Source organism: Panulirus ornatus, chromosome 39, assembly GCF_036320965.1.
Source record: "Panulirus ornatus isolate Po-2019 chromosome 39, ASM3632096v1, whole genome shotgun sequence".
Taxonomy (NCBI): Eukaryota; Metazoa; Arthropoda; class Malacostraca; order Decapoda; family Palinuridae; genus Panulirus; species Panulirus ornatus.
Window position 1 is genome coordinate 10181074 of NC_092262.1, and position 18790 is coordinate 10199863.

At 40.4% G+C, this 18790-nt stretch overlaps 2 protein-coding genes across 6 annotated transcripts in view; one reads left to right on the forward strand and one right to left on the reverse strand.

Moving 5' to 3' along the window:
• The first annotated feature begins 216 nt into the window (after positions 1–216).
• On the forward strand, positions 217–18504 carry LOC139761115 (turripeptide Pal9.2-like). 3 transcript variants are annotated; one of them, XR_011715458.1, is made up of 6 exons: positions 217–351; positions 2294–2407; positions 3173–3319; positions 4891–5016; positions 13972–14103; positions 14600–14734. XR_011715458.1 is itself a non-coding variant. In XM_071685039.1 (5 exons), the coding sequence occupies exons 2-5, from the start codon at positions 2335–2337 to the stop codon at positions 18398–18400; spliced, it is 390 nt and encodes a 129-aa protein (XP_071541140.1). In that variant the 5' UTR covers positions 217–351; positions 2294–2334; the 3' UTR covers positions 18401–18504. The 3 variants fall into 3 exon arrangements, 2 of the variants coding, with proteins under 2 accessions (XP_071541140.1, XP_071541141.1); XM_071685039.1 differs by lacking the exons at positions 13972–14103; positions 14600–14734 and adding an exon at positions 18357–18504; XM_071685040.1 differs by lacking the exon at positions 13972–14103 and having other exon boundaries at positions 14600–14840.
• The window catches only part of LOC139761114 (focadhesin-like), a 28596-nt gene continuing 16727 nt past the window's right edge, over positions 6922–18790 (reverse strand). For all 3 annotated transcript variants that reach the window (XM_071685036.1, XM_071685035.1, XM_071685037.1), the window contains 4 exons: positions 17995–18221; positions 14589–14729; positions 13246–13454; positions 6922–8947 (listed from right to left, as the gene is read on the reverse strand). In XM_071685036.1, coding sequence (XP_071541137.1) covers positions 6985–8947; positions 13246–13454; positions 14589–14729; positions 17995–18221 — 2540 coding nt within the window. In that variant the 3' untranslated portion in view covers positions 6922–6984. The remainder of the gene's footprint in view (positions 8948–13245; positions 13455–14588; positions 14730–17994; positions 18222–18790) is intronic.

Genomic DNA, 18790 nt, shown 5'->3' on the forward strand with positions numbered 1-18790 from the left:
ATCTCAGAACTGGGAAATCCTTCTCTAGCGTCGCCATGCAGTACAGTAACACCCAGTCTCCCTAAAAATGATATAGATCTGCCCATTTATCATGATCCAAGAGGTCAGCCGTTAGAATAAATACAGTAATTCGTATTATGAGAACAGTAGATTGTTCTATGACGTAAGCAAGACATCCTGACACCTAGATCAAAATGTATGTATCTACGTAGTTCACAACCGGATCAGCATGATGGTTTGTTAGCTATAAATATAGCATGGAGACAGAATTTCCCCCCAGAGAACCCCGCTCCCTGGTGTGTCTGTGTGTGTGTGGATTGCCACTTTCACTAATCTCACTTCAGAATTTAGGTGAGTGAGGAGTTCTGCAATGTACTTGCCTAAATAGATATCCAGTCTTGTAGTGTTCACATCATTATCATAAAAGATTTTAATGTTATTACGAATCATATTCCGGTTGAGGTAGACACCATTTTGGTATGTCATGTTCATTTTGTTATGTTAGGAATGATATTTGTAACCGTTTGGAAAAAACTAAATGGGATGAAATATTAATGTTCTAGGTAAGAAAGTTCCAAACTTTATATGGTGCATTACATCAGCCTTCCGATTTCAGTTTTGTGCTATTAGCTAATTTTCTTTCCCGGGACCTAACTCAGATTCCTTCAAGTGGTTACTGACCAGTTTCACCCTCCTGCATGTTCAGGCCCCGATCACACAAAATCTTTTTCACTCCATCTTTCCACCTCCAATTTGGTCTCCCACTTCTCCTCGCTCCCTCCACCTCCGACACATATATCCTTTTGGTCAATCTCTCCTCACTCATTCTCTCCATGTGCCCAAACCATTTCAAAACACCCCCTTCTGCTCTCAACCACGCTCTTTTTATTTCCACACATCTCTCTTACCCTTACGTCACTTGCTCGATCAAACCACCTCACACCACACATTGTCCTCAAACATCTCATTTCCAGCACATCCATCCTCCTGCGCACAACTCTATCCATAGCCCACGCCTCGCAACCATACAACATTGTTGGGACCACTATTCCTTCAAACATACCCATTTTTGCTTTGCGAGATAATGTTCTCGACTTCCACACATTCTTCAAGGCTCCCAGAATTTTCGCCCCCTCCCCCACCCTATGATCCACTTCCGCTTCCATGGTTCCATCCGCTGCCAGATCCACTCCCAGATATCTAAAACACTTTACTTCCTCCAGTTTTTCTCCATTCAAACTTATCTCCCAATTGACTTGACCCTCAACCCTACTGTACCTAATAACCTTGCTCTTATTCACATTTACTCTTAACTTTCTTCTTTCACACACTTTACCAAACTCAGTCACCAGCTTCTGCAGTGTCTCACATGAATCAGCCACCAGCGCTGTATCATCAGCGAACAACAACTGACTTCTCAAGCTCTCTCATCCCCAACAGACTTCATACTTGCCCCTCTTTCCAAAACTCTTGCATGCACCTCCCTAACAACCCCATCCATAAACAAATTAAACAACCATGGAGACATCACACACCCCTGCCGCAAACCTACATTCACTGAGAACCAATCACTTTCCTCTCTTCCTACACGTACACATGCCATACATCCTCAATAAAAACTTTTCACTGCTTCTAACAACTTGCCTCCCACACCATATATTCTTAATACCTTCCACAGAGCATCTCTATCAACTCTATCATATGCCTTCTCCAGATCCATAAATGCTACATACAAATCCATTTGCTTTTCTAAGTATTTCTCACATACATTCTTCAAAGCAAACACCTATATACTGCACGTAGGGTTGCACGATGGTGAAGTCTACCTACCTCCGATGTGCAGATCCTGGTTAAATAGTAAGTTTATCTTTGGGAAGAATCACATAGTTGTTACATATTTAATGAGATGACTTAAAGTCTTCGGGGTTTCACATTCGAATATGCAGTGCTGCAGGGTTTGTGAGACTATTTCGCCACTGGCTTTGCAGTGATAGCATTCTGGAGATGGGTGTTCTTTCTCAGAATATTTTAAGCATTGCTTGTGTTCAAGTATAACGAGGGCAACCAAGTTCCTCACAATGTCCTGTAATAATTATATGTAGGATGCGGATGCCACCGAAGTATTTCTTCATACACTGTCATGTGAAGAACTTTCGGGGGTGGACTCGTAGCAGCACGAGACTTGTCTTCAATCGAAGGAGGAAAGTTGGGGGCTTGAAAGTGTTAACATTTTCGTCCTAAGACTTCAGTGGGTATAGTTGAGGCCACTAGTTTCATCTGATGTTTCCTGCAGGTGTGGTGTTCTTGCTTGAACTGCTGTAAGGACACGACACGATGGCCCGCGGAACGCTCATGTTCCTTCTGTTGGTGGTGGTGATGGTGGAATTTACAACCGCCTCCCAGTACGGTAAGTGCTTCAGCCTTGGGTGTATCAACCACACACCACACCCGCTTACGGTGTGTCCTACACTCAACCACATACTACACTCAACTACATACCTGTCCAAGGGTGTAACACCTGTCTCCTAAACCTTGGTCCAGTGTTTCATAACTTCGAGCATTATAGTGAAGTACTGCCTCCAAATCTGTTAATATAAACCAATACAATTTTATGACCTCAGTAAAGTTTAACGAATTTTGCTTTCCTTTCGTAACTGGAACCTCTGGTCATGTGAAATACCCTATTCACAGTCGTGAGAAAGATGAGACGTAATTCAATCCGTTTTATGGCTTACCTTATGTTGAGAATATCAAGGATGTTGCTGACTGACTCATTACAGATGCCAAAAGGTGCTTCTTTCTCATCAAAACCTTTCTAGCATCATTTTGCTCGGCCTGCTTGAGGTTACACTAAGAATGTATAGTCTCGTTGAGGAACTTCTCTTCTATTGGAAGTAGGGGAGCCTCGGCACTCTTAGGATCCCTTCCAGAGAAAGACCTGTCTGTGGTTATATAACAATAATAATCATTATTATTACTTCTGTTATTGTGTTGAGGGTATTGGTAATGATAATGAGTTATACAGTTAAGACTTTACTGTAATCTACTAGATCAGAATGTTAATGGACTGATGGCTTCGTAGAGATTCTAAAGTATACGTATTTCCCTTCGATTTAGATTTCTCTGTAGGGAAGAATGTTATATACATGGAGTGTCATTAGGATTCTCGCAGGTATCAGAAAGTGTGAGCCTCTCTGCAACAAGAAAATGCGTCCTGTGTGTGGCAGTGACGGCAAGACATACAACAACCAGTGCCTCTTGAACTACGCCAATTGCCTTGACCCCACCATCACTTACGATCATGCTGGCCCATGTCGAAGTAAGACGCAAATTGTGTTTTTGATTCACTCATCCTTTTTCATTATGTAATATTTTGACAACTTAGACAAAATCTGATATTTCACAGCACTCAAATGATCAGTATTTTGCATATACTTTGCAACATTTCAGGCTGATTTTAGCTTCTTGTTTGTAATGGAGATATGTTTAATACTAGTGTGACAGATGTAGGGTGTTTGGTTCTCAGAGTGGCATATGAAGTGAGTGAGTCAGGAAGAGTGGTTTGGTGAAAAGAGAAGAGTTGGTAAGTCTTATTTTGAATAAAATGTGGCAATGTAACGAGTGGATGGTACTCCAGACGAATTTCCACAGAAAGGCCGTGACTGTATTGTTGTTTGATTAGATAAGATTTTCATTGTATGTATGGATCATGGTGAGCCTGAGGCTTGGTAGAATGCATGTATAGTTTTTTTTTTTTTTTGTACTATTCGCCATTTCCCGCACCAGCGAAGTAGCGTTAAGAACAGAGGACTGAGCCTTTGAGGGAAATCTCACTTGGACCCCCTTCTCTGTACAAGGTAAGTTTTCAGACTAAAGTTATGTAAGTTTCTTGAGTGTACCTGGTAAGTTCTATCTTAAGCTCTCTTATGTTGAGGCTAGACTTTCTTTCATTGTGAAAACTCTTTTGAACTTGCTTTGCAGTTTCTCACACTTCTTCACATCATCCTCTACAACTCTTTCCTGTGAATCCCTTAGCTTGATTAGCTGCTGTTTAACTAATGAATTTATGGAAAAATTTTGTAACTTTCTAACTTGTTTGCAATGTTCCTTCTAAATTTAGTTTCCTCTTTTTCATCCTGCAATACTTCTTACTTACCCTCTTATGACCTTATAATGCTGCCTGACTGAAGCACCACCTTATACTGTTACAGAATGTCTCAAAGCTCCTTTGCTTTTCAGCATATTTTATTGAACCATCCCTCCCTTTTTCCTAACCTTTTCTCTATATCTTTAAAATTTTACAGAACCTATTACCACAATACTTGGGTTATTGGCTACTGAAATCCATTTCCCAGTTTATGGTACCAGAGAAATTGTTTCGTGTAGTTTCCACAATTATATCTCTTCTTCAAGTTTTGTCTAATCTCAGCTCACCTGACTTCCTCATTTACCTTATAATCAAACTAAAGCATTAAATGATCACTTTTTCAATTGATGTATCCAATACAACATTCTCAATATTCATACTAGTGGGTATAAAGATCTAGTGGTGTTGTATCAGCCCCTCATCCAAGTTTGTGCACTGACATGCTTTTACAGGAAATTATTCTGTACACACAAAGGAATCCTTCCCTCCAGTTTTTACTTTTCCGAAAGAAGGAACAGAGAAGTGGGCCAAATGAGAATTTTCTCTCTTAGGCTCAGTCCTCAGTTCTTGACACTACCTCTGATGCAGAAAATGGCAAGTATGTATGAAAAATAATTTGTTGATTATCAGAATTACGTAATAACACTATTATGAACTTTCAACAGTTACCTTCCCCATTATGTACTGCCTGAATGGACCATTTAATGCTGTGTCCTGAATATTTTAACATTTCCCTCAAAAAGAGTGTCCAAGGTTCTGCCCCCTCCACTTCTCACCAGTGTGTGACCACACGGGAAAGATGTACTCTAACAGCTGCTTCTTAAACCAAGCCATCTGCAATGATTTCACCATCAAGCCAGGCAGTTGTGGTAAGTAAACACAATGTTATGATCCCTTACTGAGGTGCGACAGTGACAAAGCAAATAAAAAAAAAAAAAATGAAAATATTTTCTTTGTCACTGTCTCCTGCGTTAGCGAGGTAGTGCAAGGAAACAGACAAAAGAATGGTCCAACCCACCTACATACACATGTATATACATACACGTCCACACACGCAAATATACATACCTATATATCTCAACGTATGCGTATATATACTCAGACATACATATATACACATGTACGTAATTCATACTATCTGCCTTTATTCATTCCCATTGCCACCCTGCCACACATGAAATAACAACCCCCTCCCCCTGCATGTGCATGAGGTAGCGCTTAGAAAAGACAACAAAGGCCACATTCGTTTACACTCAGTCTCTAGCTGTCACGTATAATGCAACGAAACCACAGCTCCCTTTCCACATCCAGGCCCCACAGAACTTTCCATGGTTTACCCCAGACGCTTCACATGCTCTGGTTCAATCCATTGACAGCACGTCGACCCCGGTATACAACATCGTTCCAATTCACTCTATTCCTTGCACGCCTTTAACCCTCCTGCATGTTCAGGCCCCGATCACTCAATATCTTTTTCACTCCATCTTTCCACCTCCAATTTGGTCTCCCACTCCTCGTTCCCTCCAGTTCTGACACATATATCTTAGTCAATCTTTCCTCACTCATTCTTTCCATGTGACCAAACCATTTCAAAGCACCCTCTTCTGCTCTCTCAACTACACTCTTTTCATTATCACACATCTCTCTTACCCTTTCATTACTTACTCGATCAAACCACCTCACACCACATATTGTCCTCAAACATCTCATTTCCAGCACATCCACCCTCCTCCACACAACTCTATCTATAGTCGACGCTTTGCAACCATATAACATTATTGGAACCACCATTCCTTCAAACATACCCATTTTTGCTTTCCGAGATAATGTTCTCGACTTCCACACACTCTGCAATGCTCCCAAAACTTTCGCCCCCTCCCCCATCCTATGATTCACTTCCGCTTCTGTGGTTACATCCACTGCCAAATCCACTCCCAGATATCTAAAACACTTCACTTCCTCCAGTTTTTCTCCATTCAAACTTACCTCCCAGTTGACTTGTCCCTCAACCCCACTGTACCTAATAATGTTGCTCTTATTCACATTTACTCTTAGCTTTCTTCTTCACACACTTTACCAAACTCAGTCACCAGCTTCTGCAGATTCTCACACGAATCAGCCACCAGTGCTGTATCATCAGCGAACAACAACTGTCTCATTTCCCAAGCTCTCTCATCCACATCAGACTGCATACTTGCCCCTCTTTCGAAAACTCTTGCATTCACCTCCCTAACAACCCCATCCATGAACAAATTAAGTAAATATGGAGACATCACACACAAAAAAATTTAATATGAATATCCTGGGCTGAACCAGGACTTTTGGAGAAGTCAGGGGAGGCCACAGAAGGGTCTGATGGACCTGGCTGTGAATAGGGTGGGGGGCTTCTAGTTTTGGTGCATTGAATGTGACAGTTGGAGGATGGGTGTGAGCAAATGAAGTCATTTCTTCTGTACCTGTTGCCACCTCACTGACATGGAAAATGGCAAACAAGTGAAGGGAATTTGTCAATTTCCACATTCACAGTTGATAGTTATTTTGGAATTATGTTGCGTGGGAGTGTCAGTATGGAGATAGCCATGTGAAAAGAGGTAATGATTCAGAAAATTGGGAACCACTGGTTTAACTGATACAGATGAAACATGTATGAGTACATGGAAGGTATGAGTGAGATATGAAAAATTAACTACATTGAAAATCAAGAATAAAAAGTACAAGAGAACACTGCCATTCGAATGATAAATGAATTAAGATAAAGAATTGAGAAAAACATCTTATGCATTGAAAGGCAAAGTTTAATCTTAAGCATTAATAGTGACATAATTTAAAAGGCTAAGTTACAAGAGTAATGCAATCACCTTATTCCACATAACCTGTGTGAGTTTACAATTGAGGGTGGCTAATAAGAGGATGGGTGAGGACAGGTGATAACGGGAAGAGATGTGTTGACCCATCAAAGAACGGCATGATACAAGCCAATTAAGTAATTGGTTAAGGGTTTGTTTCCATTCTGGGTGACCAGATAAAGTAACAAGAGAAGGAAGGAGAAGACGGTCACGAAGTGTAGGTGTCTCAGCCAAGATTTCCATGTCATTTGTAGCCCAGAGACCTGACCATACTACAAGTCCCATTACCAGTAAGTCCAAGTAAAAGGTGACTCTTTGTTGTTGTTCATGCACAGCTACAATATTGTCTCCAGGTTTCTTTTTCATATGATCTCTAAGCCTCCCCAGGAGTTGCAAGAGCCAGGTGGTGCTCTCTTTCACTCGGCAGCGAGTTAAAAGTGTATTTGACATTACATGAAGGAGATGTGAGCGGTTACCTGGCAAAGAGGCTGCAGAGTCAACCAGATCATTTAACCAAGGTAAAGCCAACTCTCCAGGGTCCTTCTCTGCAACATGACAACGTAGGACTGCTGCACGATACAGTCGTTCATCAGTAACCTCCCACCACAGTGATGGTGAGGTCAGACGTTCTATGTGTTTCTGAGGAAGATCTGCCACACATGCCTTGTATGTTACATATAGAACCTCATTTGTTGGATCTATATGTTCATTCAGATTCTCTATTGCATTGCTAAGAATATTTCTGTTTGTATCAAAAATAAAGTCTGCAGTAAGGTTTGGTTTTAGGGACTCAAGAAGTGCCTTCATGTGCATAGTATCTGGTAAATGCTGGTTGAAGACATATGCTAAGAAAGGCTGCAAGACAGTAGGTGGTAAACCACGACCAAGATGATCCAATAATCCAAAGAGTACAACTTCATCCTCTCGTGTTAATCCATTTGATGGAGCAGGAATAAGCCATTTTTTAATCAAAGTACTTGCTGACGCTGACTTGTTACACTGACGAGATGTGATTCGGAAAATGCTGTGACGTATTCTTCTGGTCCAATCATAATTACAAGTTTCCTGTGCTAATATCAATACTTTCTCAAGAAAAGTCCAGTCTAAGGCAGGATATGGTCGTGGGAGAGTTTGACCAAGTGCCTCAAGCATTAAAACAGAGCTCCTCAGTAATCTTTGCTTCTCCTGATTATCTTCACAGCGATCCATTAACCTTGGAAATTCCAAAAGGAAATTTACTAATGCTTTTAAAACAGATGTATCCTTAAAGAAGCTGTAGGATGGTGGTTCTGGTTGGCCATCACTGTTTTTGATTCCCCTGCGTTTACCTTCCTGAATTGCTGTTAGGTAAATACCTTTTGGAAGAGCTGCAACTTCACGTGATACTAAAGATTTTATAAAGCTTTCCACAAACTCAAAATGAGATTCTGGACAGCCTCTTACTAACTTTACCCATCCTACAGCAGGTACATAGTTCAGCACATCCTCAGGCTTACGAGCAGCCTCAAAAGGTGTGGCTGCCATACTTGCTGGTAACTGGTGACCTTTTCTTGCATAATCAGGCAGCATTCTCAGGGTGTAACTATCATATTGGAACTTCTCGAGGGAGCTATAAGCAGCTTTAACCACTGAAAGATCTCGGTGAGATGCTGCCCAGTTCCACAAGATACTGAGGGAATCAGATGTGAAGGTTTCATACTCATTACTTGCTACATGGAGCTCTGGCACTAATCCAAGAAGTAAGCACAGCTTCTCTGTAACCCCTGGCCTCTTATCTCTCACTAATTTGGGAGCAATAACACGCCAGGTAGTGCGCAGATCTATAACTTGGTTTGCGCACAAATCATGGATACCATCCAGAGCTATTAAGGTTTGTGCTGTTCCACTTTCACCACGACACTCATTGAGGAATCCAGATAGAAGGGGTAAAAGCTCTGCACCATGCTGAGAAGGCCTGCCAAAGAAAAACATAATAAATTAAATCTTGGAATTATTCTACCCATTTCAATAATATGCAAGCATATTTGTATATATTATTGGTGTGTGTGTGTGTTCACGTAGGTATGTATGTTATTATAATTATTATTATATTTTATTACCTTTTCCCGAGTCAGTGAGGTAGCACCATGAAACTAACGAAGAAAGACCAATCCCCTCGTATACATACATATATACATTCAGGTACATATAAAGATATATACATATATACACATGTACATATTTATGCTTGCCTTCATACACCCGGCACCACCCCACCCCACAGGAAACAGCATTGCCATGTGTAATGCACCGAAACCACAGCTCCCTATCTACATCCAAGCCCCAAAGATCTTTCCATTGTTCACCCTAAACGTTTCACATGCCCTGGTTCAGTCCACTGACAGTACATCGACTTTGGTATACCATATCGTTCCAATTCACTCTATTCCTTGCGCGCCTCTCACCCTCCTGCATGTCCAGGCCCCAATCACTCAAAATCATTTTCACTCCATCCTTACACCTCCAGTTTGAGTCTCCCACTTCTTGTTCTCTCCACCTCTGCCACATATATCCTCTTTGTCAATCTTTCCTCACTCATTCTCTCCATATGTTTAAACCATTTCAACACACCCTCTTCTGCTCTCTCAACCACACTTTTTATTACCACACATCCCTCTTACCCTTTCATTACTTACTCAATCAAACCACCTCACACCACATATTGTCCTCAGACATTTTATTTCCAACACATTCACCCTTCTCCTCAACCCTATCTATAGCCCATGCCTCGCAACTATATTAAATTGTTGGAACTACTATTCCTTCAAACATACCCATTTTTGCACTCCAAGATAACATTTTCTCTTTCCACACATTCTTCATCGCTCCAAGACCCTTCATTCCCTCCCTAACCCCATGGCTCACTTCCACTCCCATGGTACCATTCGCTGATAAGTCCACTCCCAGATATCTAAAACACTTCATTTCCTACAATTTTTCTCCATTCAAACTTACCTCCCAACTAACTTGTCCCTCAACCCTAATGAACCTAACAGCCTTGCTCTTATTCACATTTACTCGCAACTTTCTCCTTTCATTCACTTTTCCAAACTCATCCTCTCCATATGTATGAACTCTCAACAAACCCTGATTGGATCTATCAAACAGCATCTTCACCCTCTTCCTCTTTTTGCATCTAAAGGCTCAAGACTCATATGCATACAACACTGTCAAGACTACATACCCATCTTTGCCATAAGAGACAGGGATCTCCCTTTCCATAAGCTCCCTAATGCAACCTAGATCTTATCTTCCTCTTCCATCCTATGACTCACTTCAGCCTATTTCCACATAATACAGAAAATAAATAATAAAAAAATCTGTCACAAGTATATTTTCAAAATCTGACATTTCAATCACAATTTTCTAACTATCAAATGTCCCCACTCAGTTTAAATTGACCTACCTATCATCATTCACTCTGCTACCTTTTGTATAGGGTGGGTCAAGAGAATACAGGTTGCCACCTTTTGTGGAATTTAATTTTGTAGAATCGGGATCCCAAATCTCACAGGCCAACAAACATCAGGGCCTTCCAATTTCAAGAGGTAGACACGTAACCTTGCTAACACGTATTCTGCTTAAATCATCTATTAAATTAACTCATTGCAATAATATTAAAAAACATTTTTTTTTTTTTTTTTTTATACCTCGTCGCTGTCTCCCGCGGTTGCGAGGTAGCGCAAGGAAACAGACGAAAGAAATGGCCCAACCCCCCCATACACATGTACATACACACGTCCACACACGCAAATATACATACCTACACAGCTTTCCATGGTTTACCCCGGACGCTTCACATGCCTTGATTCAATCCACTGACAGCACGTCAACCCCTGTATACCACATCGCTCCAATTCACTCTATTCCTTGCCCTCCTTTCACCCTCCTGCATGTTCAGGCCCCGATCACACAAAATCCTTTTCACTCCATCTTTCCACCTCCAATTTGGTCTCCCTCTTCTCCTCGTTCCCTCCACCTCCGACACATATATCCTCTTGGTCAATCTTTCCTCACTCATTCTCTCCATGTGCCCAAACCATTTCAAAACACCCTCTTCTGCTCTCTCAACCACGCTCTTTTTATTTCCACACATCTCTCTTACCCTTACGTTACTTACTCGATCAAACCACCTCACACCACACATTGTCCTCAAACATCTCATTTCCAGCACCTCCATCCTCCTGCGCACAACTCTATCCATAGCCCACGCCTCGCAACCATACAACATTGTTGGAACCACTATTCCTTCAGACATACCCATTTTTGCTTTCCGAGATAATGTTCTCGACTTCCACACATTTTTCAAGGCTCCCAAAATTTTCGCCCCCTCCCCCACCCTATGATCCACTTCCGCTTCCATGGTTCCATCCGCTGACAGATCCACTCCCAGATATCTAAAACACTTCACTTCCTCCAGTTTTTCTCCATTCAAACTCACCTCCCAATTGACTTGACCCTCAACCCTACTGTACCTAATAACCTTGCTCTTATTCACATTTACTCTTAACTTTCTTCTTCCACACACTTTACCAAACTCCGTCACCAGCTTCTGCAGTTTCTCACATGAATCCGCCACCAGCGCTGTATCATCAGCGAACAACAACTGACTCACTTCCCAAGCTCTCTCATCCCCAACAGACTTCATACTTGCCCCTCTTTCCAAGACTCTTGCATTTACCTCCCTAACAACCCCATCCATAAACAAATTAAACAACCATGGAGACATCACACACCCCTGCCGCAAACCTACATTCACTGAGAACCAATCACTTTCCTCTCTTCCTACACGTACACATGCCTTACATCCTCGATAAAAACTTTTCAAGTGAGAGGGTTAGGGAAAATGATTTGGTAAACAGAGAAGAGGTAGTAAAAGCTTTGCGGAAGATGAAAGCCGGCAAGGCAGCAGGTTTGGATGGTATTGCAGTGGAATTTATTAAAAAAGGGGGTGACTGTATTGTTGACTGGTTGGTAAGGTTATTTAATGTATGTATGACTCATGGTGAGGTGCCTGAGGATTGGCGGAATGCGTGCATAGTGCCATTGTACAAAGGCAAAGGGGATAAGAGTGAGTGCTCAAATTACAGAGGTATAAGTTTGTTGAGTATTCCTGGTAAATTATATGGGAGGGTATTGATTGAGAGGGTGAAGGCAGGTACAGAGCATCAGATTGGGGAAGAGCAGTGTGGTTTCAGAAGTGGTAGAGGATGTGTGGATCAGGTGTTTGCTTTGAAGAATGTATGTGAGAAATACTTAGAAAAGCAAATGGATTTGTATGTAGCATTTATGGATCTGGAGAAGGCATATGATAGAGTTGATAGAGATACTCTGTGGAAGGTATTAAGAATATATGGTGTGGGAGGCAAGTTGTTAGAAGCAGTGAAAAGTTTTTATCGAGAAAAAACATTTTAAAATATGTAATTTTTCACTCTCTTCTTGATGTAAGTACGTACTAACATTGCTTTCATGTGCATAATTCCATCCTTATTTACTGTATATGCACTTACACATGCTCCATTCCCTCCCCATAAAGTAAGAATGGGTACTTACATGTGCAATGTGAATAGTGCTAGAATTAAAAGGTTCAAGTTGAAGAGAATGGAAAGGAGATTAATTATAATTCTCTTCAAGTTCCACCTGGATAATAATGTGATTAGCAATTTATTCAGGGAAGTCTTAACCAAATAATGACTGTCTATGCTTGTACAGGGAAGACTGCTTATTGTGTCTGGAGTTATGTGTTAGGGCTGTCAAGTTAGCTAAATTTCCATACTTAATACTTTAACTCTTCCAAGAAATACCTATTTAGTCCCCTCACACACTAACCTCATTCCCAGCTTCCAAGTGCATCAACAATGAGCACTTGTGTGCATATCTTAACACCTCCCATTATGTATTTCTGGTTACTTTCAAGGTTTACTCCATGAGTATCACATACTTTTTTTTAACTTTCACACTACCTTCATTCTCTCTTGATCTTATCAAATAATTTATTTCATTTTCCCAGTCTTACTCCCTAACATCCAAAGATGCTGAAGCTTCGTTTACATCTTTAACATTCCATTTACTTCTTGCGTCCATTATCTGATTCTGATAATTAGCATATTAAACTCAATACTAATTATATTTCCAAGTGAAATTACAAGGACAAAGACTGTAAGTTTTAAGTACAGTGATCATTGCATTAAACACAAAACAAACATCACTTACTTTGCCTTACAAACACTTGCCACCACAAAGGCACGGGCAATCTGGATTTCACTGGTATTGATGGACTTGTCATGGATCAGTTGAGAAAGGTAAGAATAGGTCCTCGGCTCTACAGTCCAGAGGTCAAACACTAGACGCAAAACCAGTGGCCGCAGTGATCCCGATGACCAGAAAGCAAGGAGTGTCTTCAGCACCAGAGCAACACACAGCTGGTGGGTTAAAGCACAGGATATCTATCTATCCACATCTTTAACATATCATGATATCACTTGTAGTCTAAAGCATCATTACAAATTCCAGCATGTTACAAAGACTGTACTGTACAAAACTTCTCAGAGGTAATGTAAACACACTCATCTATCTATCTATATCTCCATAACTAGAGAATTCTAGTGTCACTTCTTAGCCTTTAGTGCTTCACCCTTAACAGGCCATTGGCAGAGGACAACTCTAGCATAGTGTTTGCAGAGGCTCCTACCTAATGTTCCTACTGACTACTATCTCATGCTCCTACCCACTACTTCTACCCAATGTTTTTACCTAATGCTCCTGCCTAATCATTTCTACCTACTACTTCAATCTACTGCTCCTACCTTTTGCCAAAAGGCAGGGCTAGCCCATAGTGCTCACTGCAGGAAATCTATAGAGTTATGAAGGATGAGCTGTGTAAATTAACTGTTGTCAAGTGTTATGTATGACAAGGAGATTTTGAATGTTTGTGGACAGAAAGCCGGTAGACCACATGTGAGCGAGGCAGAATGAAAAGACAGCTACGTGGGTTAGAGGAGTACAACTTGACAACCATTGAAGTGCTGACTCAATAAGCAGCTGTCACCAACCCTCCTGATACCCAGCCAGGTAGCACTGGTAATATACCTCCCTAGTCATTGGCTGTCTGCCAGCTACTACCTATACACACCAGAATTGTCATGTCTAGTGTTATCAAATTAAAGTTATCTTTTACTGATCTGTACCTTTTACTTGATATGATGGTAGCTATGAGTAATCTTGTGCTTTATCAAAATTAATAACAAGGAGTATATTGCAAAAAAAATTCTCACCAGTAATATGTACAATGCACTTACTAAAATCATAGTCATGCAACTTTTATATCAACCCTTATCACTCATATACGATACTTCTTCTATGTCGACAATTAATAAAACAGAAAACATGTAATTCCTTTTGATTACTAAACACTATCTACAAACATTCTGAATTCATTTACATTTAAATAATCACCAAAGACTTGACCTGTACCTAGCAATTATGGACAGTATTTACATATCAGGTTAATCATCACATACTGAATCGCTGACTCTTTGATAACAAAGAGATTCTACCTTATTGACAGCCAGGGAAGGAAGGGTGTAGAGGATGGTGAGGCGTGTTGTGGGATCAGTTTCACGTCCAAGACGGTACAGCAACATGGGAAACACCTCAAGAGATAATGTCTTCTTCTTCATCACTTCACGCTCTAGGACCTAAAATTTCAACAGAGTGATAGTAACGCAGATCAATCAAGTATAGTGAAATATGCATCTATATAGGCATACTAAACATTCATAAGAATTAAAAAGGATCCACTGGAAAAAGTATTAGTTTTAAATTTCCCTGGGAAAAAATCTGCAGCCATCAGTCTTACTCCACAGCCATACTTTCACTACCAAAACAATGTTAAACTTTTTAAAGGTAGATGAGACAACACTGGCAGCTGAATAGCCTAATCAAGGCCATCTCATAAATGTTACATATATACTGAGCCTACTCCAGGTACTTGTGTATCACCCAGCCCCAAGGGGAAAATAGACATCAGGGTTGACTGCAGGCTGATTACCAACTGAATAAGATGTGCAATTTTCCTGACAAATTTATGAAAACTGTGAACTATGAAATCAACAAACAGTGAACCTCTAAATATTGCTCGATACCATTAGTGACAAGCCCTCTGCTGCAAAGAACCCCATTTACACACTAAATATTGTGAAATTCAACAGCAATGACATCAAAAACAATCACACAAATACTTAATACAATGCTTCCTCTCTGGCTATTCCACTGCAGTAGCTAGTGATGGAGCAACTTCCCCCTCTAAACCTATTAATAGTGGTTCTGTCCTATTGCCTACTCTCTATCTTCTCTCAATAAATGATTTCATGTTTACTTCTAACCCCATTCATTCTTATGCTGATGAATCCATATTACATACTTCAACCCACTTTTCCTCCCATACTCCCACTAGTGGTCATTCTCTTTCTCATACTTACCATATTTCCTTAATCAATTCAAACCTGCACAGCACCTCAGACCGGAGATGAAGTAACCTCATTTAATCTAATTTTGCTAAAATGCAATTTCTTCCTAATTCTCTAAGAATCATTCGTTTCCCTCAGTTCAATTTCACAGTATTGTATGGGTACCATAAGTATTTCTTGTGAACAGCTACTTCAAATCTACAAGGATTTTTACTCACCTATGTATGGAATACTGCTTGAATATCTGAGGTGGCTAATACCTAGAGTGGAAGCAATGCATTATATCTCAATAGCTCTTCAACCTTTTCTTTCTATATGTTGGTATCACTTTGAACAATGTTCTCATGACTTGTTTGCATGTGTCCCTAAGCCAAAGGGCTGGACATCTGGCACATGTCTGACTGCTGGTTCCCACAGCTTCTGAGTAAAAACCAGCTATACATGGATGGCTATTAAAATACTTCCTTCCTTTGAGCAGCCAAGCAGTGGAATTTTCTTCAATTTATCTTTCCCTCTATACATAACCTTTCTTCCTTAAAGAGGCTATTCCATAAACATCTGCAGGGTCCTGATTATTATCATAATATTTTTCTATTTTCTTTCACCTTTTGTTTTGCCCATGCCATATTCATCCCCATACACACACACACACACACCAGCTTACAAGGGGACCTGAACAGAATGCTAAGTCTCATAAATATATGATGAAATTCAACTCAAGCAAATGTAATGAGGATAAAGCAAAGTGAAAGAAGGCCTTGATGAGATCATTATGTAGCAAGAAAGGAACTAATAGATTCTGTGAAGGACTTAGGAGTCATTATCATCCTAACCTGTCATCAGATTCTCACATTAAGAGAACAATTATGAAGACAAGTTATCCACTGGCACATAATAGAATAGTTTTTAAGCATATGGATAAGATGTTTAGCAAGCTGTTCATATCTGATCAAAGTCGAAACTACAATATTCTTCTCAAGTTTGGTCAATGCACCAAGAGTTGCACCTGGTACTCAACTTCTTTGAAGAAACATAATTTCTATAAAGGAGAGAACTCCACTCCATCTAGAATTAAACTGCATGAGCACTCTGTTCACTAAGCTTAATCAATCGGAACCAAACAAGGTGAAAACTTTGACTGTCCAACAGCAGGTGGAACAACCTCTGAAACTAAATCATTGCCATCACTCGGCAGGAACACCATTCTAGTCCCCACCTCCTGTGCATTCCCCCTGTATGTGGTCTATACACTTAAAGCCTCCTAGAGGAGTAGAAAAACAACCCACATACAAGGAACAACATTAGGGATGGAGGAGGATTGGAGGAAATGGCATGTAGTTAGAGATGTGTCAACATTCATACTTAAAAAGGCAACAATTAAAAGTGCATAATGATATCAAAATCTGTGCAAATAATTTAGTACTAATGCGCACCTCACCCTCAGTTACCATTAAGAGGCTACTCATCCTCTGTAAGGTGAAGAAGCCAGTAAATAAAAATATATGGTCTGAGCAGACCCTCTACTCCACTTGGGATCCACAATAATTACAGGATGGCCATTCAGTAGGTAGAAGATGGTAGGCTGCCACTGACTATGGAAGTATATTACTGGTGCTACTCACACAGGTAACAGGTGGCTCAGTGACGGCTGCATAGTGAGCCAGCACCTCAGAGATTATTAAGTTGCTCTCCGTACACCCAGGCAGCTGTCTTTTCTTTGTACCTCATACCTGCATGGACTGCTGGCATTCTGTCCACAAACATGCAGTCTCCTTGTCACACATGACAAAAATTTAACTCACAACTTATTCTCCCTTTCTGTGGTGAGTGCTATGTGCTAGCCCTGCCTTTTGGCAAAACAGTAGAAGCAACAGATAGAAGTAGTAGGTAGGAACATTAGACAGGAGCATTAGGTAGAAGTCGTATGAAGGAACATTCAGTTTGGAACATTAGGTAAAAGTAAAAGACTGGAACAATAAAAAGACACATTAAACAATAGTACTTGGTGGAAACATTAGGTAGGAGCCTCTGAAAACACTGTATCAGAGTTGCCCTCTGCCAGTGGCCCACTAAGGTGAGGCACAAAAGGCTAAGAAGTGGCACTGGAGTCCACTAGTTATGGAGACTCTTTTGTCATGACAACCCCCTCCAGGGAGTTCCCAAGGGGGAACAGGCATTAAAGATGTAGACAGATAGATAACAATTCAATAATGAGCCTGGCACAATGATGTCACTGCTGACATACAGGTAAACCAAAAGCTAGCAAGCAGGCTGCTACCAATGGATGACTGTTTTAGTAAAGGGTGATAAGCAATATTGTCATCAAAAGGCAAGGGATTAAAGGGTCCTAACCTCTGACGATCCTAAGAATTCTCTTTAACTTGTGTGACTTTTTGACTCTGAAGAGAAAATAAGTTACAATATCACTAACTTTATCAGATGCTTTGAATATCATACACTCTGAGAGTATAATCCATGTACCCCCTATAATCACCTTAGTTGCTTGTTGAACAGACTGTATAGTAGACCCTTGGTATAAAAATACTGATGTAACAATGGTGTGGTAAAAGCTTGAGATTTGATTTGTTGATGCTGCTAACTTAGTCAACCAATCAGAAGCCAACTGTGGGTCTCGAACAAGGCGGTCAGAAAACTCAAGAGCAGGAATGTAGGACACCAAGTTTGAAAACATACAGCAAAGTGTTTCCCAGTATTCACTTCCTGTAAAATAAGAAAGAAAAAATTAATACATTATTCTTTTATATACTTGTTTGCCATTTCCTGCATTAATGCCATGAACTGAAAAATGAAGTAATATCAGGTTGTATTATATGACAGTAAATCATTTCTTTTCAGCCGAACTTCAAAAGCAAAGGCGAGTCATACATCTGGGGGTCTGATGAATCTATGCACCATAAAACTACGCATATAAAACAGAGGTAATACACACAGCACCTTCATCATCCCACAAACAGGAAAGGGAACACATAAAACATGCTGTTTTGGTTCTTTATTCATGTAAAACAACATCATTAAATATAACAAAGCATGCACAGATACAAATTAGACTACATGTCTTACAGCAATAGGACCAACTTTTTTAACAGATCCAATAATGCCTCCTTACCATGTAACCTAATCATTCACGCATACTTTTTAAACCAGATATTCCCAATCACCAGTGTTTTTTCACTCAACAACTTTACAAACTACTCATCTTTACATTCACATCCCTGAGTGCCCCATGCCCCCAATATTATACCGTTAACTGCCACAAAACCCACTTTCAT

What these genes read in the sequence shown, in the direction of transcription:
- LOC139761115 (XM_071685039.1), top strand. Translation starts at nt 2,335, where the DNA reads ATGGCCCGCGGAACGCTCATGTTCCTTCTGTTGGTGGTGGTGATGGTG. An exon ending in TACAACCGCCTCCCAGTACG is followed by an intron (nt 2,408 to 3,172) that starts GTAAGTGCTTCA and finishes GGATTCTCGCAG; the next exon opens with GTATCAGAAAGTGTGAGCCT. An exon ending in TCATGCTGGCCCATGTCGAA is followed by an intron (nt 3,320 to 4,890) that starts GTAAGACGCAAA and finishes TCCCTCAAAAAG; the next exon opens with AGTGTCCAAGGTTCTGCCCC.